Genomic DNA, 13,566 nt, shown 5'->3' on the forward strand with positions numbered 1-13,566 from the left:
TCCTCCGGGCACTCTGGCTTCCTCCCACAGTCCACAGATGTGCAGGCTAGATGGGTTGGTCATGCTAAATTGCCTACAGCATTCAGGGATGCCTAGATTAGGTGGATTAAAGGGGGATGGGTCTGTGTGGGATGCTCTGAGGGTTGGAGTGGACTTGTTAGGCTGAAAGCCCTGTTTTCACACTGTAGGTATTATGCCACAAAATGTTAATGTATATTTATGAACATGATAATGTATTTGCATTAGATTAGATTCCCTACAGTGTGGAACAAGGCCCTTCGGCCCAACAAGTCCCACACACCCCTGAACACTATGGGCAATTTAGCATGGCCAATCCACCTAGCCCGCGCTTCAATGGACTGTGGGAGGAAACCGATGCACCCAGAGGAAACTCACGCAGACATGGGGAGAATGTACAAACTCTGCACAGACAGTCACCCAAGGCTGGAATCGAACCCGGGTCCCTGGCCCTGTGAGGCTGCAGTGCTAACCACTGAGCCACCTTGCCGCCCATTAAAGTGTCACCCATGACAGCCATTTGTCCTCAGTTGGCCTTCTTTCTCCTTTCCTTCTCACTCTGTCTAGGTTCAGTCCCAATGTCTGGTACCTGGAATGGCAGAACCTGTTGGCCTTCGAGTTTTGAGGCTAGAGGTCTCAGGGAGCTTTCATTTATCTTATATTTAATCATCTCATTGACCAAACTATCTTAAAAACCCAAACAAAAGCTTTCCAAAACATATGAGTCATGAAAGTATATGCTTGTAATAATATTCAGGAAGGCAACTGGATTTGATAATCCAATGTTGTGGGGGGGTGAGGAAGTTGCAGGTTCAGTACCTCTGGATCTCCAACATGACCAACAAATAATAGATGATCATAGAATGATCTCTGATTTGTCGGTCATGTTACAGATCCAAATGAACTGAACCTGCAACTCCGTCACCACACCCCCACAAAATGGAGCAGATTTTAAACAGAGATGGAAGAGGACGAGGAAAAGAGACCTTTGCATAACCATAATTGGCCTCTACTGTGAACTTCTTGTAGCTCCAGCCAACCCAGGAGCAGTTCCTGAGGTAGCCCAGGTTCATTCAGGAGGTGGCCACAGATTTCGTAGAGTCAAAGAACGCTGAATCTTGGAATATTTTCCCCATGTGACCCTTCCAAGGCTTGAACATTTTCGCAGCCACTGGGTGAAAACTGAGAGCATTGGACAACAGCTGTTATAACTCAATCAGAGCTCCATGGCAATACATAATGCTTTGGAACTCACAGCACAAAAAGTTCAGATCGTGACCCAACTTGGGATCCAACTTTGGGAAACCCCGTCATTAAATGATTACAGCTCAGAAGAGGCCATTTTTGGCTGGTTATTATCATCTTCAAGGGTGCAGATCCTTTATTTTATGTTTTTTTCTCATTCACCTCTGTCTCTTCTACTTCTGACTACTCACTTACAATCTTCTTCCTCAGTTCTACACACCCTTTCCCAGTCAATGGACTTTTCACAAGTTCTGCAATTCAATCTATCCGTGGGACACTTACTTCTGTTGTGAAATTTTGTGGCCATTCTCAGGAGTGGTCAACCTTAACAATGGAAGAGTCATTATGACCCGAAGCCCAATAGAATGTGCTCAGCCAGAGCAGAAAGCAACGACATTTCGTTTGTGTATTCCCCTGTTTTCGCCGGACCATAAGAACCATGGAGTGATTAAATCTTGGAAAGGGGAAGGCTGCACCTCGGGTGACCCAGCCTAATTTCTTTGGGTGCTGTGACCCCTGCCCTCTGACCCCATTGGCTGAAGCTGGAGAACATTCCAGAAGGGCTCAGAAAGTCGGGAGTGGGGGATAAAAAGGGACACCTGATGGCCATCCCCTCAGCGAAGACTGTCTCTGTGAGAGACCCACCTTCATACCAAGAGGATCCTGAGTGCACCCATTCGATGGAGCTCTGTGAATTGAATCCAGCATTCGAAGCCTATTCAACAGAGCAGGTGGTATGTGTGTTTTTCAGGTGGTCAGCCTAGTTTGGGGAAATGTTAATCAAATTTGTTGTATAGAAGTTATTTTTTTAACTTGCATTTGTTTTCATATAAGTTTGAATCACAGTCCTTTGTTTGTCTCACATAGTAAGAGTACCTGGGTAAACGCGCTTTACGAATAATAAACTGGTCAAAGCATCTGTATAGACTATTTCACAGGCTGCAGATTTTTCTCCATCTAATCCAACATTAACTTTGTTACTAAATACTTGAATTGTGTTCACAAATACCTGCTGTCAAAATGTACTGACTTGTGGTCACTGACATTTGGAATAATTGCATTTAAGGACACAATCACTGAAGATGTCAAATGAATTTCTCAGACCTCCCCACGTATTGCAGAATAATACATTGTTATTTAGATACATTAAAGGAGTGCAGTGTTGCAGAATTCTGGGTTTACGTATACACAAGAGCATGTCAATATAGTTCTTAAGTCTTTCAGATATCACATATTAGTCTATAATTTCTCCTCACGTCATTGCCACTACAGAAAGATGATTTTCCCTCATTTGTCTACTCTAAAGTCCTCTCTCACTATAGACTCCACCACCTCCACTTGATCTAATTCTCTCTGCTTCCTTTCATGTGTTGTAACTTCTCTGAATTAGCCATGGCAAACACAAGGTTACAGGGGCTGGCTCTTCAATGGGCCACATAGCCTGCTTCCACACTGCAAACATTCACTAATTCGGCAGATGTAGATGCTGGACAGTGGGCACACCAGGACCTAGGCATTTGCAGACTGCTGACCCAGACCTTCACATACCCAGCCCTGTACACTCAGGAACGTAGAATGGAACATTCACACAGCTAGCCAGCTGTGGGGCTGAACCTTAAATCCTTGCTTTCAAAAACTCTGTGAAAGTCACGGTGGGTGTGGCTACGCAGCAATATACAGATGTCTGACATATTGCATAATTTAGTCATGTCAACACTATGTCTGTTCTGACAAAATAATGTGCAGTTAAAGATGGGCATCTGCAAATTTTCTCTCATGTTGCCGACTCTGTATCATGGGTAGGAACTGTCAGTTCTTGGAAATTTGTATCAAAACGTGGAAACCCAACTTTTAATTCATACAATGAGGCCTTTATTGTTTTGTACATCACATCACAGAGAATGGCTTTTCAGATTTTGCAGAGAAAAAGACTGAACATTTAGAAAAATCTCCAAATATGTGTAAAATCCTGAATCTCTTGAAGAAATTTAACACGTTAATGACTTTTTCAGAAACAAAAAGTTATTGCTGATTTGCTGTTTGTGTAAATTTGTGTTTTGATTAGGTCATCATGTGATAAATTTTAAGTGATCTTTTCATTGCTCTGCAGGTTAATAAGCTTCCAGTAGTTAGTCTCTATTGTTTCAATATTTATGCGTGTGTGTATCTCACTGTGAATGGTGGGAAAACACAAACTATGCCAGTAGTAAAGATGGCGCCCAGCATTCAAACTGTCATAGGAGTGAAGAATAAACAGTGCCAATAAGAAAGCTGGCGGCCACACTGGTTCACTCACCATGGTAACCAGTGTGGTATTTCCCGTTCTATCTTCATTTCCGGTTGGTTTCCACGATCACGGAGGTGCTGCCTCTGAGCCGTTGTTTTTATTTGTCGGAGAATTGATGGGATTTTACATGAAATCCATTTCTACCCTTTTTTATTCCGGACTCTGGTGATTCCGGGCAGCGTCTCATCCAAATGGCTCTGGTTCAGATAAAGGACGGGGAATACACTACAACCATCTATAAACTGGTCAGTTCAATACCAGCTTCTCAGTCTGTGCCCAGGGGACAACGGTCAGTCTATAACCCAGTGGGTAGGGGGCAACGGTCAGTCTGTAACCCAGTGGGTAGGGGGCAACGGTCAGTCTGTAACCCAGTGGGTAGGGGCCAGTGTCAGTCTGCAACCCAGTGAGTATGGGTAATGGTCAGTCTGCAACCCAGTGGGTAGGGGGTAACCGTCAGTCTGTAACCCAGTGAGTATGGGTAATGGTCAGTCTGCAACCCAGTGGGTAGGGGGTAACCGTCAGTCTGTAACCCAGTGGGTAGGGGGTAACGATCAGTCTGTAACCCAGTGGGTAGGGGGTAACGGTCAGTCTGCAACCCAGTGGGTAGGGGGAAAAGTTCAGTCTGTGACCCATTGAGTATGGGGCAATGGTCAGTTTGTAACCCAGTGGGTAGGGAGCAACGGTCAGTCTGTAACCCAGTGGGTAGGGGGCAACGGTCAGTCTGTAACCCAGTGGGTAGGGGACAATGGTCGGTCTGTCCCCGGTGGGTGGGGGGTCAATATTCAGTATGTAACCCAGTGGGTGGGGGTCAATGATCAGTCTGTCCCCAGTGGGTAGGGGGCAACAGTCAGTCTGAAACCCAGTGGGTTGGGGGCAATGGTCAGTCTGAAACCCAGTGAGTAGGGGACAACGTTCAGTCTGTATCCTAGTGGATAGGGAGCAACGGTCAGTCTGTAACCCAGTGAGTAGGGGGCAGCGGTCAGTCTGTAACCCAGTGAGTCGGGGGCAATGGTCAGCCTGTAACCCAGTGGGTAGGGGCAACGGTCAGTCTGTAACCTAGTGGGTAGGGGCCAGTGGTCAATCTGTAACCTAGTGGGGAGGGGACAATGGTCAGTCTGTAACCCCAGTGGGTAGGGGGCAACGGTCAGCCTGTAACCCAGTGGGTAGGGGGCAACAGTCAGTCTGAAACCCAGTGGGTTGGGGGCAATGGTCAGTCTGAAACCCAGTGAGTAGGGGACAACGTTCAGTCTGTATCCCAGTGGATAGGGAGCAACGGTCAGTCTGTAACCCAGTGAGTAGGGGGCAGCGGTCAGTCTGTAACCCAGTGAGTCGGGGGCAATGGTCAGTCTGTAACCCAGTGGGTAGGGGCAATGGTCAGCCTGTAACCCAGTGGGTAGGGGCAACGGTCAGTCTGTAACCTAGTGGGTAGGGGCCAGTGATCAATCTGTAACCTAGTGGGTCAGGGGCAACGGTCAGTCTGTAACCCATTGAGTACGGGGCAACGGTCAGTCTGAAACCCAGTGGGTTGGGGGCAACAGTCAGTCTGTATCCCAGTGGATAGGGAGCAACGGTCAGTCTGTAACCCAGTGAGTAGGGGGCAGCGGTCAGTCTGTAACCCAGTGAGTCGGGAGCAATGGTCAGTCTGTAACCCAGTGGGTAGGGGCAATGGTCAGTCTGTAACCCCAGTGGGTAGGGGGCAACGGTCAGCCTGTAACCCAGTGGGTAGGGGGCAACGGTCAGTCTGTAACCCAGTGGGTCGGGGGCAACGGTCAGTCTGTAACCCAATGGGTAGGGGGCAGTGGTCGGTCTGTCCCCAGTGGGTGGTGGTCAGTATTCGGTATGTAGCCCGGTGGGTGGGGGTCAATGGTCAGTCTGTCCCCAGTGAATAGGGGGCAGTGTTCTATCTGTAACCCAGTGAGGGCAGAGGGGGCCATGGTCAGTCTGTAACCTAATGGGTAGGGGCCAGTGGTCAGTCTGTAACCTAGTGGACAGGGGGCAATGATCAGTCTATACCCAATGAGTAGGGATCACTGGTCAGTCTGTAGCCCAGTGGGTAGGGGCACTGGTCAGCCTGTAACCCAGTGGGTAGGGGCCAGTGGTCAATCTTTAACCTAGTGGGTAGGGGGCAACGGTCAGTCTGTAACCCAGTGGGTAGGGGGCAATGGTCAGTCTGTAACCCAGTGGGTAGGGGCAACGGTCAGTCTGTAACCCATTGAGTATGGGGCACTGGCCAGTCTGTGACCCAGTGGGTAGGGATCAATGGTCAGTCTGTAACCCAGTGCATAGGGGCCGGTGGTCAGTCTGTAACCCAGTGAGTATGGGGCCAGTAGTCAGTCTGTAACCCAGTAGGTAGGGGCCAGTGGTCAGTGTGTAACCTAATAAGTAGGGGGCAATAGTCAGTCTATAACCCAGTGGGTAGGGTATCAGTTGGCATTCTCTCACCTAGTGCGTAGGGCTCAATGGTCAGTCTGTAACCCAGTGAGTAGGGGGTAATGGTCAGTCTGTACCCTGCGAACAGAGGCCATCGAGCAGTTCGTGCCCATTGAGCAGCAAGCATTGGTTAGGCCGTACTCAGTGGGTGGGGAACATTAATCAGTTCATACATAAGTTAGGGCTCATTAGTCAGGCCAGATTCAGTGAGCAGAGAGCATCAATCAGTCCATTCCCAGTGGGCAGGGGCATTGGGCACACTATATGCAGTGGACAGGAGACGCTGATCATCCATGCCCAGTAGGCAGAGTTTGCAGTGGACAGAGAGCATCAGGTATTTCACGTGTAGTGGATAAAGAGCAATAACCGAAAAAGGGCCAGTCACAGTCAGAAACAACATGCTTTCCGATCTGAAACACAAACAGAAATTGTTGCACAAACTCACAGGCCTGGCAGCATCCGTGGAGAGAAAATATAGATAACGTTTCGAGTCCGGTGACCCTCCTTCAGATTGGACTGAAAAATGGTCACGAGTCAAAATGTTAATTCTGTTTTCTCTCCACAGATGCTGCCAGACCTGTTAAGTTTGTAGAGCAATTTTGGTTTCTGTTTCAGATTTCCAGCATCTAGAGTTCCTTTGTTCTGTTTTAGATCTGGTGTCAGGTCTGAATTAGATGGTGCTGTCTTGTATGTATGCAATAGTATCCAAGTGTTGTCAATTTGGAGATATTTATTGAACACAATATGTTAGAAACATTCAGAAGACTCAGCAATATTGCTGTGAGTCTAAGCAACTTGGTTAACTAATCTCTGTCTTGATGGTAATTCCTTCAGAGCTTAATGTAGCCACACCTTTGTTACTCTATGCTTGTTTGTTCTCTCCATCGATATTGCTGATCTGTGCTTATTGTGATTTGTGGTCTTGGACTCAAATATAAGAATGTGGTAAAGTCTGGAGGCAGTGCATTCATTGGCCATATTACTGATGGTGAGAAGGAAAGCTGTAGCCTGCAGGATACCAAAGATGGCCTGGTCAGTCTGTCAAAAAAGTGGATAATGGAATTCCTTTCAGTGAAGCATTGAATAAGACATTTGCAAATTCACAAAAAGAAGGGAAACAGAATAACTGTGAGGATACTGCACAGTGTGGAGAAACAGAGGAATTTTGGAGTGTGTGTCCACAGATCCTTAACATTAGCAACACAGTTTGATAAGCCTGGCAAGTGCATTTTACATATTTTCTGAGCTATTAACTATATGTGCAGGAAGTTATGCTTGAGCTAAATCTAATACTACTGAGAGCACAGTTTGTGTACTATGTGCAGTTCTCGTCACCACTAGAATCTGATTGGACTGGAGAGGGTGCAGAGGAAATTAATGAGAATATTGCCAGGGTTTGGAATTTTTAACCATTAGGAAAGAGTGTATAGGTTGGTGTTACTACTTGTGAAACAGAAGAGACTGAAGAATGACCTCAGTTGGGGATATAAAGTAATGAAGTGCCTATCTAGAGTAAGTAGTAACAACCCATTTATCCTGGGGGTGGTGGTGTCAAATATCAGGGAACATAGATTTAAAGTCATTGGTTTAAGAAATATTGGGAAGATGAGAAAACAGTTTTAATTCAGGAAACAATAGTAAACTAGAACTCTGCCTGAAAGGATGCAGCAGGCAGACCCTCTTCCCAACATTTGAAAAGCTCACAATGTTCTACTTTGATGTGCAGGAATATAGACCCAGTACAGGCTAGGTTTGGGTAGCTCTCCATCAACCATCATGGGACACGATTCGTCTAATGGCTTCTCTTTAGTTTTATAAATTTACTCTGATTTCAATAAATGTGGAATTATTAAAGACAAGTTGTGCCTAAGTTGATTTGAGTTCTTTGCTTGACTAATGAAGAGGACTGATTAAAGTGGTTCTGTTGATGTGGTGTATTCAAAAAATAGCAAAACTGAACCCTTTGCATTTCAATAGCAGAGGTGACATGACTGCAACATTGGCTCAGACAAAAAAAATTATTGGAGGAGGTTAAACTATGGTGTTCCCCTGGTTTTAAGATCACTACTCCTTTAATGTGGACATGAGCATATGGGTAATCGATTCCAAAGCTTGCAAGAAGGCATTGGTGTAGTGGTAATGTCATTGAGCTAGTAATCCAGAACCGAAGACTTATGTTCTGCTGACATGGGTTCTTATCACAGTGTGGCAGGTGGTGAAATCTGAATGAAAATCTGGAATAAAAAGCTAACTTTAATAGCAATCATACAAATTGCTATCAAAACCTATCTATCTCATTAAAGTTCTTAAAGGAAGAAAATGTGCCACCTTTAAGTTATCTGGCCTGTGAGTTCAGTTGAACAACAATGTGGATGACTCTTAACTACTATCTGGTAATTAGAGATGGGTGATATAAACTAGCCTATCAAACAATGCCTATGTCACATGAATGTTCTTTTTAAATAGAATAAGGAGGTCGGAAATGTAACATTCTTCAGGATAGAATGGTGAAGTGAACAAATACATGGCAGATAAGTTTTTGGACAAGTGTAAATGAAGACATATTTGAAGGAAAGATGATGAGAGGCAACTTAAAAGAAATTATATAATTTAAACAGGATGCAGGTGTAGAGATCCAGGGTGTTTACAAAGAGAAAAGCATGAAGATAACAGGGCAGATTCAGAAGCTTTTAAAAAGACGTATGGCTTTGTAAGCTGAGTAGAAAAAAAATGCACATTTAATCTAACCTAGGGTACTGTGCCCAATTTTGTGTACCAATTTAAAAAGATTATGAGGTTGTTGACTTGCTTGCTGAACTGGCTTGTTCTCGTTCAGATGTTGTGTCACTATGCTAGGTCACATCATCAGTGAGGCCTCCGATAAAACAATGTTATTGTACTCTGTTTGGAATTTATACTGACCAATCTGTTATAGTAAGTAGTGTCGTTTCTGGTTTCAATCTGAATGGGTTTGTATATGGGGTCCAATTCTATATGTTTGCTGTTTGCATTACTGATGGAGAACCATGCCTCTAGGAATTCCCATGCGTGTCTATGGGATAATTTGGTTACCTTGTCCCAATTAAACTGATGGCCTTCATTGTCTGTGTTTAGCGATATTAAGGAGAGTTCGTCATACCATTTTGCTGCTAGTTGATGTTCAAGTATTCTGCTGGCTAGTTTCCATCCTGTCTGTCGGATGTAAAGTTTGTGGCAGTCAGTGCATGGTATTTTGTAAACTACATTGGTTCTGCATGTTGTGGGAATGGAGTCTTTAATCCTTGTAAGTGTTTGTCGTAGAGTGGCTTTGGGCTTGTGGGCCACCATGATTCCGAGTGGTCTTAGAATCTTGTTGTCAGTTTCAGTATGTTTTTGAAGTAGGGCAGTGTGGCCAGTGTGTTGGGGCATACTGTGTCCTGTTGTTTTCTATTTAGTAGGCATCGGTGGATGAAGTTGCAGGATTATCATTTATTGCGAGGATTTCGTATAGGTACTCTTCCCGTTTGCTGTGTAGTTCCAGAATGTCGCAGTGTGTCCTGGCCTGTTTAAATTGTGGCCTAATGTAGCTTTGTTTGTGGACGTTGGGGTGGTTACTGTGGAAGTTGAGGACTGGATCCTTATGTGTTGCTGTTCTGTGTTCAGAGGTTCGGAACTCCCTGTTTGTCAATTGCTCTACTTTAACATCCAGAAACAGAAGTTGATTGTGAATTTAATCCCTGCAAATACGCTGTTGATGAGGAGGTGAGGCTGTTCCAATTTGTTGTGTTTAATAATGACAAATGTGTCGTCTGTGTACCGGATCCACAGTTTAGGTTGAATGCAGGAAAGGGTGGTGTGTTCTAGTCTTTGTATGAATGCTTCTGCAATGAGCCCTGAGATGTGTGACGCTGTTGGTGTACCGTTAACCTGTTTGTATACCTGTCCATAAAAGACGAAGCATGTGGTGAGGCATGGGGCTGGTAGTTTAAGTATGTTGTCATTACTGATGGAGCTGCTGGACAGCGTTGCTGTTTCCTCTAGTATTGTGGCCAGTATTTCTTTTGCTTTTGGAATGTTGATTGATGTGGATAAAGCTGTGACGTCAAAGGATACCATAATCTCATTGTCGCTGATTTTTATGTTCTCAAGGGTATTGAGAAAGTCTTGGGTGGAATGGATAGAATGGGGTGTTCCATCAACTAGGTGTTTAGTCTCTGTTGTAGGCCCTTGGTCAGTTCGTGTGACGGTGTGCCTGGTAGGGAAACCATGGGCCTGAGGGGGATGTCTGGTTTGTGTACTTTAGGAAGTCCTTGGAAACGTGGGGTTGTTCATACCTTCTGGTTTCATTCTCATGAAGTTTGCCCTGCATCCTTTAGTCTCTTCAGTGTCTGGATGATCCTAATTCCTAGCTGTGGTTTTGGGTTTATCGCCACTTGTTAGTAAGTGGTTGTATCTGCAAGCAGTTCCTGTGTTTTCTCAACGTAGTCTGGTTTGTTCATAGTGATAGTCATGGACCCTTTGTCTGCTGGTAGGATTAGGACGTTTCTTGTCTTTCTTGAGTTTATGTAGTGCTTTTCACTCTGTGTTCAGGTTGTCATCTTTGTTCCTTCTGTGTAGTGTCAGGATTGTAGTTTGCCTAATGGCTTGTTGATTGCATCCGTGTGTCTGTTCTCTTTTAATGTAGTCTCCAGGGCGGACATGGAGTCTGTCTGTTCACATCTTTGTGGTTATAGTTTAGTCCACATAACAGGACAGCTTTCTCAGTTTATGTGAGTTGTCTGCAGGATAGGTTTCTTATCCATGTGTGATTTGACATCACAGCTTTATTGATATCAATCAATATACCACCAGCCAAAGAAACAGTGGCTACATTACTAGAGAAAACAGCAGCGCAGACCAGCAGCCCATCAGCAATGACAACATATTTAAATTACTAGACCTCTGCCTCACCACACACTTCGTCTTTAATGGACAGATATAATAACAGATTAACGGTACACCAATGGGGTCACCCATCTCAGGGCTCATTGCAGAAGACTAGAACACACCATGCGCACCCCTCCACCCCCCCCCCCCCCAATTCAACCTAAACTGTGGATCTGGTACATAGACGACACATTTGTCATTATCAAATGCAACAAATTGGAGGAGACCCACCATCTCATTAACAGCATATTTGCATGTATTAAATTCATGAGGGAAGAAGAAAACAACAGTCAACTTCCGTTTCTGCATGTTACAGTAGAACGATTTGACAAACAGGGAGTTCCAAACCTCAATTTCCAGAAAAGCAACCCGTAAGGAGCAAATCCTCAACTTCCACAGCAACCACCCCAACGTCCACAAACAAAGCCACATTAGGACACTATTCAAACGGGCTAGGACACACTGAAACACTCTGGAACTACACCGCAAAGAGGAAGAGTACCCATCCCCGCAACTTCATCTCCAGATGTCTACTAAACAGACAGCAGCAACAGGACACAGTGTGCCCTAATATACTGGCCACATTGCCCTACATCAGGAACATATTGGAACTGACAACAAGACTCCTAAGACACTAGAAATCATGATGGCCCACAAGCCCACAGCTCCTTTACAACAAACGCTTACAAGGATTAAAGACCCCATTTGCACAACATGCAGAACCAATGTGGGCTATAAAATACCATGCAATGACTGCTACAAACATTACATTGGACAGACAGGAAGGAAACTAGCCAACAGAATATATGAATATCAACTAGCAGCAAAATGGCACAACAAACTCAATTTAATATTGGTACACACAGGAAACGAAGGTCATCAGTTTAACTGGGACAAGGTAACCATATAAGCCTAAGCCAAACATAGACATGCACAGGAATTCCTAGAGGCATGGTTCTCCACCCATAATGCATCAACAAACATACAGAATTGGACCCCATATACAAAACCACAAATGATACTAATCACCATAACGAATTGGATAGTATAAATTCCAAGCAGAGTGGAGTAACATTGCTTCATCAGAGGCTCCACCTAACATGTCTGAATGAGAACTAGCCAGCTCAGCGAGCAAATCAACAACCTCATCCACAAGCCGAGCTACAGATCTTTGCCAAAACTTTAAAAAGATTATAACAAGACCTTGAGTTAAGTCCAGTTATGTGGAGAGGCTGGAAAACTGGAATTGTTCTCTACAGAACAGAGTAGGTTAAGAAGAAATTATTTAGATAATCAAAGTGATTGCTTTAAGAGATTAGCTAGAAATGTAATTTCACTAGCAAGAAGCACAGTCATCAGAGGAACAGTAACATAAGTGACAAAGACACCAAGGAAGAGATAAGGAAATTTAGTTCTCTGGCATGAACTGCTGAAAGTATGTTGGGAGCAGATTGAATAGTAACTTTCGGAAAGGAAGTGGATTTATAATTAGAAAGTAATATTTAAAGGGGCAGGGCAAATGAGAAAGAAAATGGGACTAATTAGCACTTTTGCCAATAGATAGCCTTCTGCAGAATGGGATGAATGGTTCTTTTTATGCACTATGATTTTTTGATTATGAGATAACATTTGTATGTATTTTTAAATGTTTATTCCACACTCTTTCCAGTAATACTATGATTTTATTTTTATTTACCTCTATTTTTCCTTTTCTAACCTAAAATTCTACTTTGCAAACATTTTTTGGCAGTAATTTGCCTTTCTAACTTCCTTCCTTAGTGCTCATTTTACAGCTGTCAGTAGCATTTTATTTGAAATATATATTCATTAACTGGAACTAATTTTGAAATATTGCTTATGTTGGCAGACTCGTGTCTCCTGTGGGCACGGTATCGAGATGAAAATGCTTTTACAAAAGAGAATAGAAGTTTTGTTTCCTATTAGTTTGTTAAAAGCACTAAATTGTTCTCCAGTGTTGCAGAAAATCATTGCATTCTGTAAATCTATTTTACTTAATAATTGACATGACATCTAAGTGGTCTTAGGCAGTGGCTTGTTCTGTATCTGCTCATTATGGCAAGCATTTCTACTGCTGATATCTCTAATGGCATATTTTAATTTTTCAGATTCGAGATGCAAGATATGGAGAAGCCATTCATGTACTCAATAATGAACTTCAGAAACATTCAAAAGTAACTTCGAATTTGTCTTGTTTTAGTTCACGATGGTTATATTTATTTTCAAAACTTAACTAGATGTACATCTAATTTGAAGAAAAATGAGTGTTACCAATGTTGAAAACAAATTTCTGACAATGTAATAATCTCAGTGAGCCTCCTTTGCCCTCCATTTGCAATGATGCAGAACATCTGAGTTCAGTACTGTGGCTGAAAGATCCAGAAGCTATGACATTAGTTGTCAATGGTTTGCAATTTTATTAATCTCTTTATGTTTCTATAAAGTTATAAAGGGAAAAGTCCTAAGGAAGTTTACCAGAACTTGCAGTGGGATGAAAACTTGTCGTGGGGCTCTCCTTGTAACAATTAAGGTTAAGAAGTTACTTAATAGAGTTTTTCAAGATGATCACATATTTCAGTAGGATAGATGGGAAGAGGAAATTCCTCTGGTGAGTAGGCCAGTTTCTACTAGTATCAGTTTTAAGTCATTGTCAAAACATCCAG

At 43.5% G+C, this 13,566-nt stretch overlaps 1 protein-coding gene across 4 annotated transcripts in view; it reads left to right on the plus strand.

Moving 5' to 3' along the window:
• The first annotated feature begins 3,597 nt into the window (after positions 1–3,597).
• Positions 3,598–13,566, plus strand: part of ift70 (intraflagellar transport 70) — a 67,960-nt gene continuing 57,991 nt past the window's right edge. For all 4 annotated transcript variants that reach the window (XM_048552640.2, XM_048552641.2, XM_048552642.2 and 1 more), the window contains exons 1-2: positions 3,598–3,795; positions 13,012–13,077. In XM_048552640.2, the coding sequence (XP_048408597.2) occupies positions 3,742–3,795; positions 13,012–13,077 (120 nt within the window). In that variant the 5' untranslated portion in view covers positions 3,598–3,741. The remainder of the gene's footprint in view (positions 3,796–13,011; positions 13,078–13,566) is intronic.

Source organism: Stegostoma tigrinum, chromosome 23 (genome assembly GCF_030684315.1).
Source record: "Stegostoma tigrinum isolate sSteTig4 chromosome 23, sSteTig4.hap1, whole genome shotgun sequence".
NCBI lineage: Eukaryota > Metazoa > Chordata > Chondrichthyes > Orectolobiformes > Stegostomatidae > Stegostoma > Stegostoma tigrinum.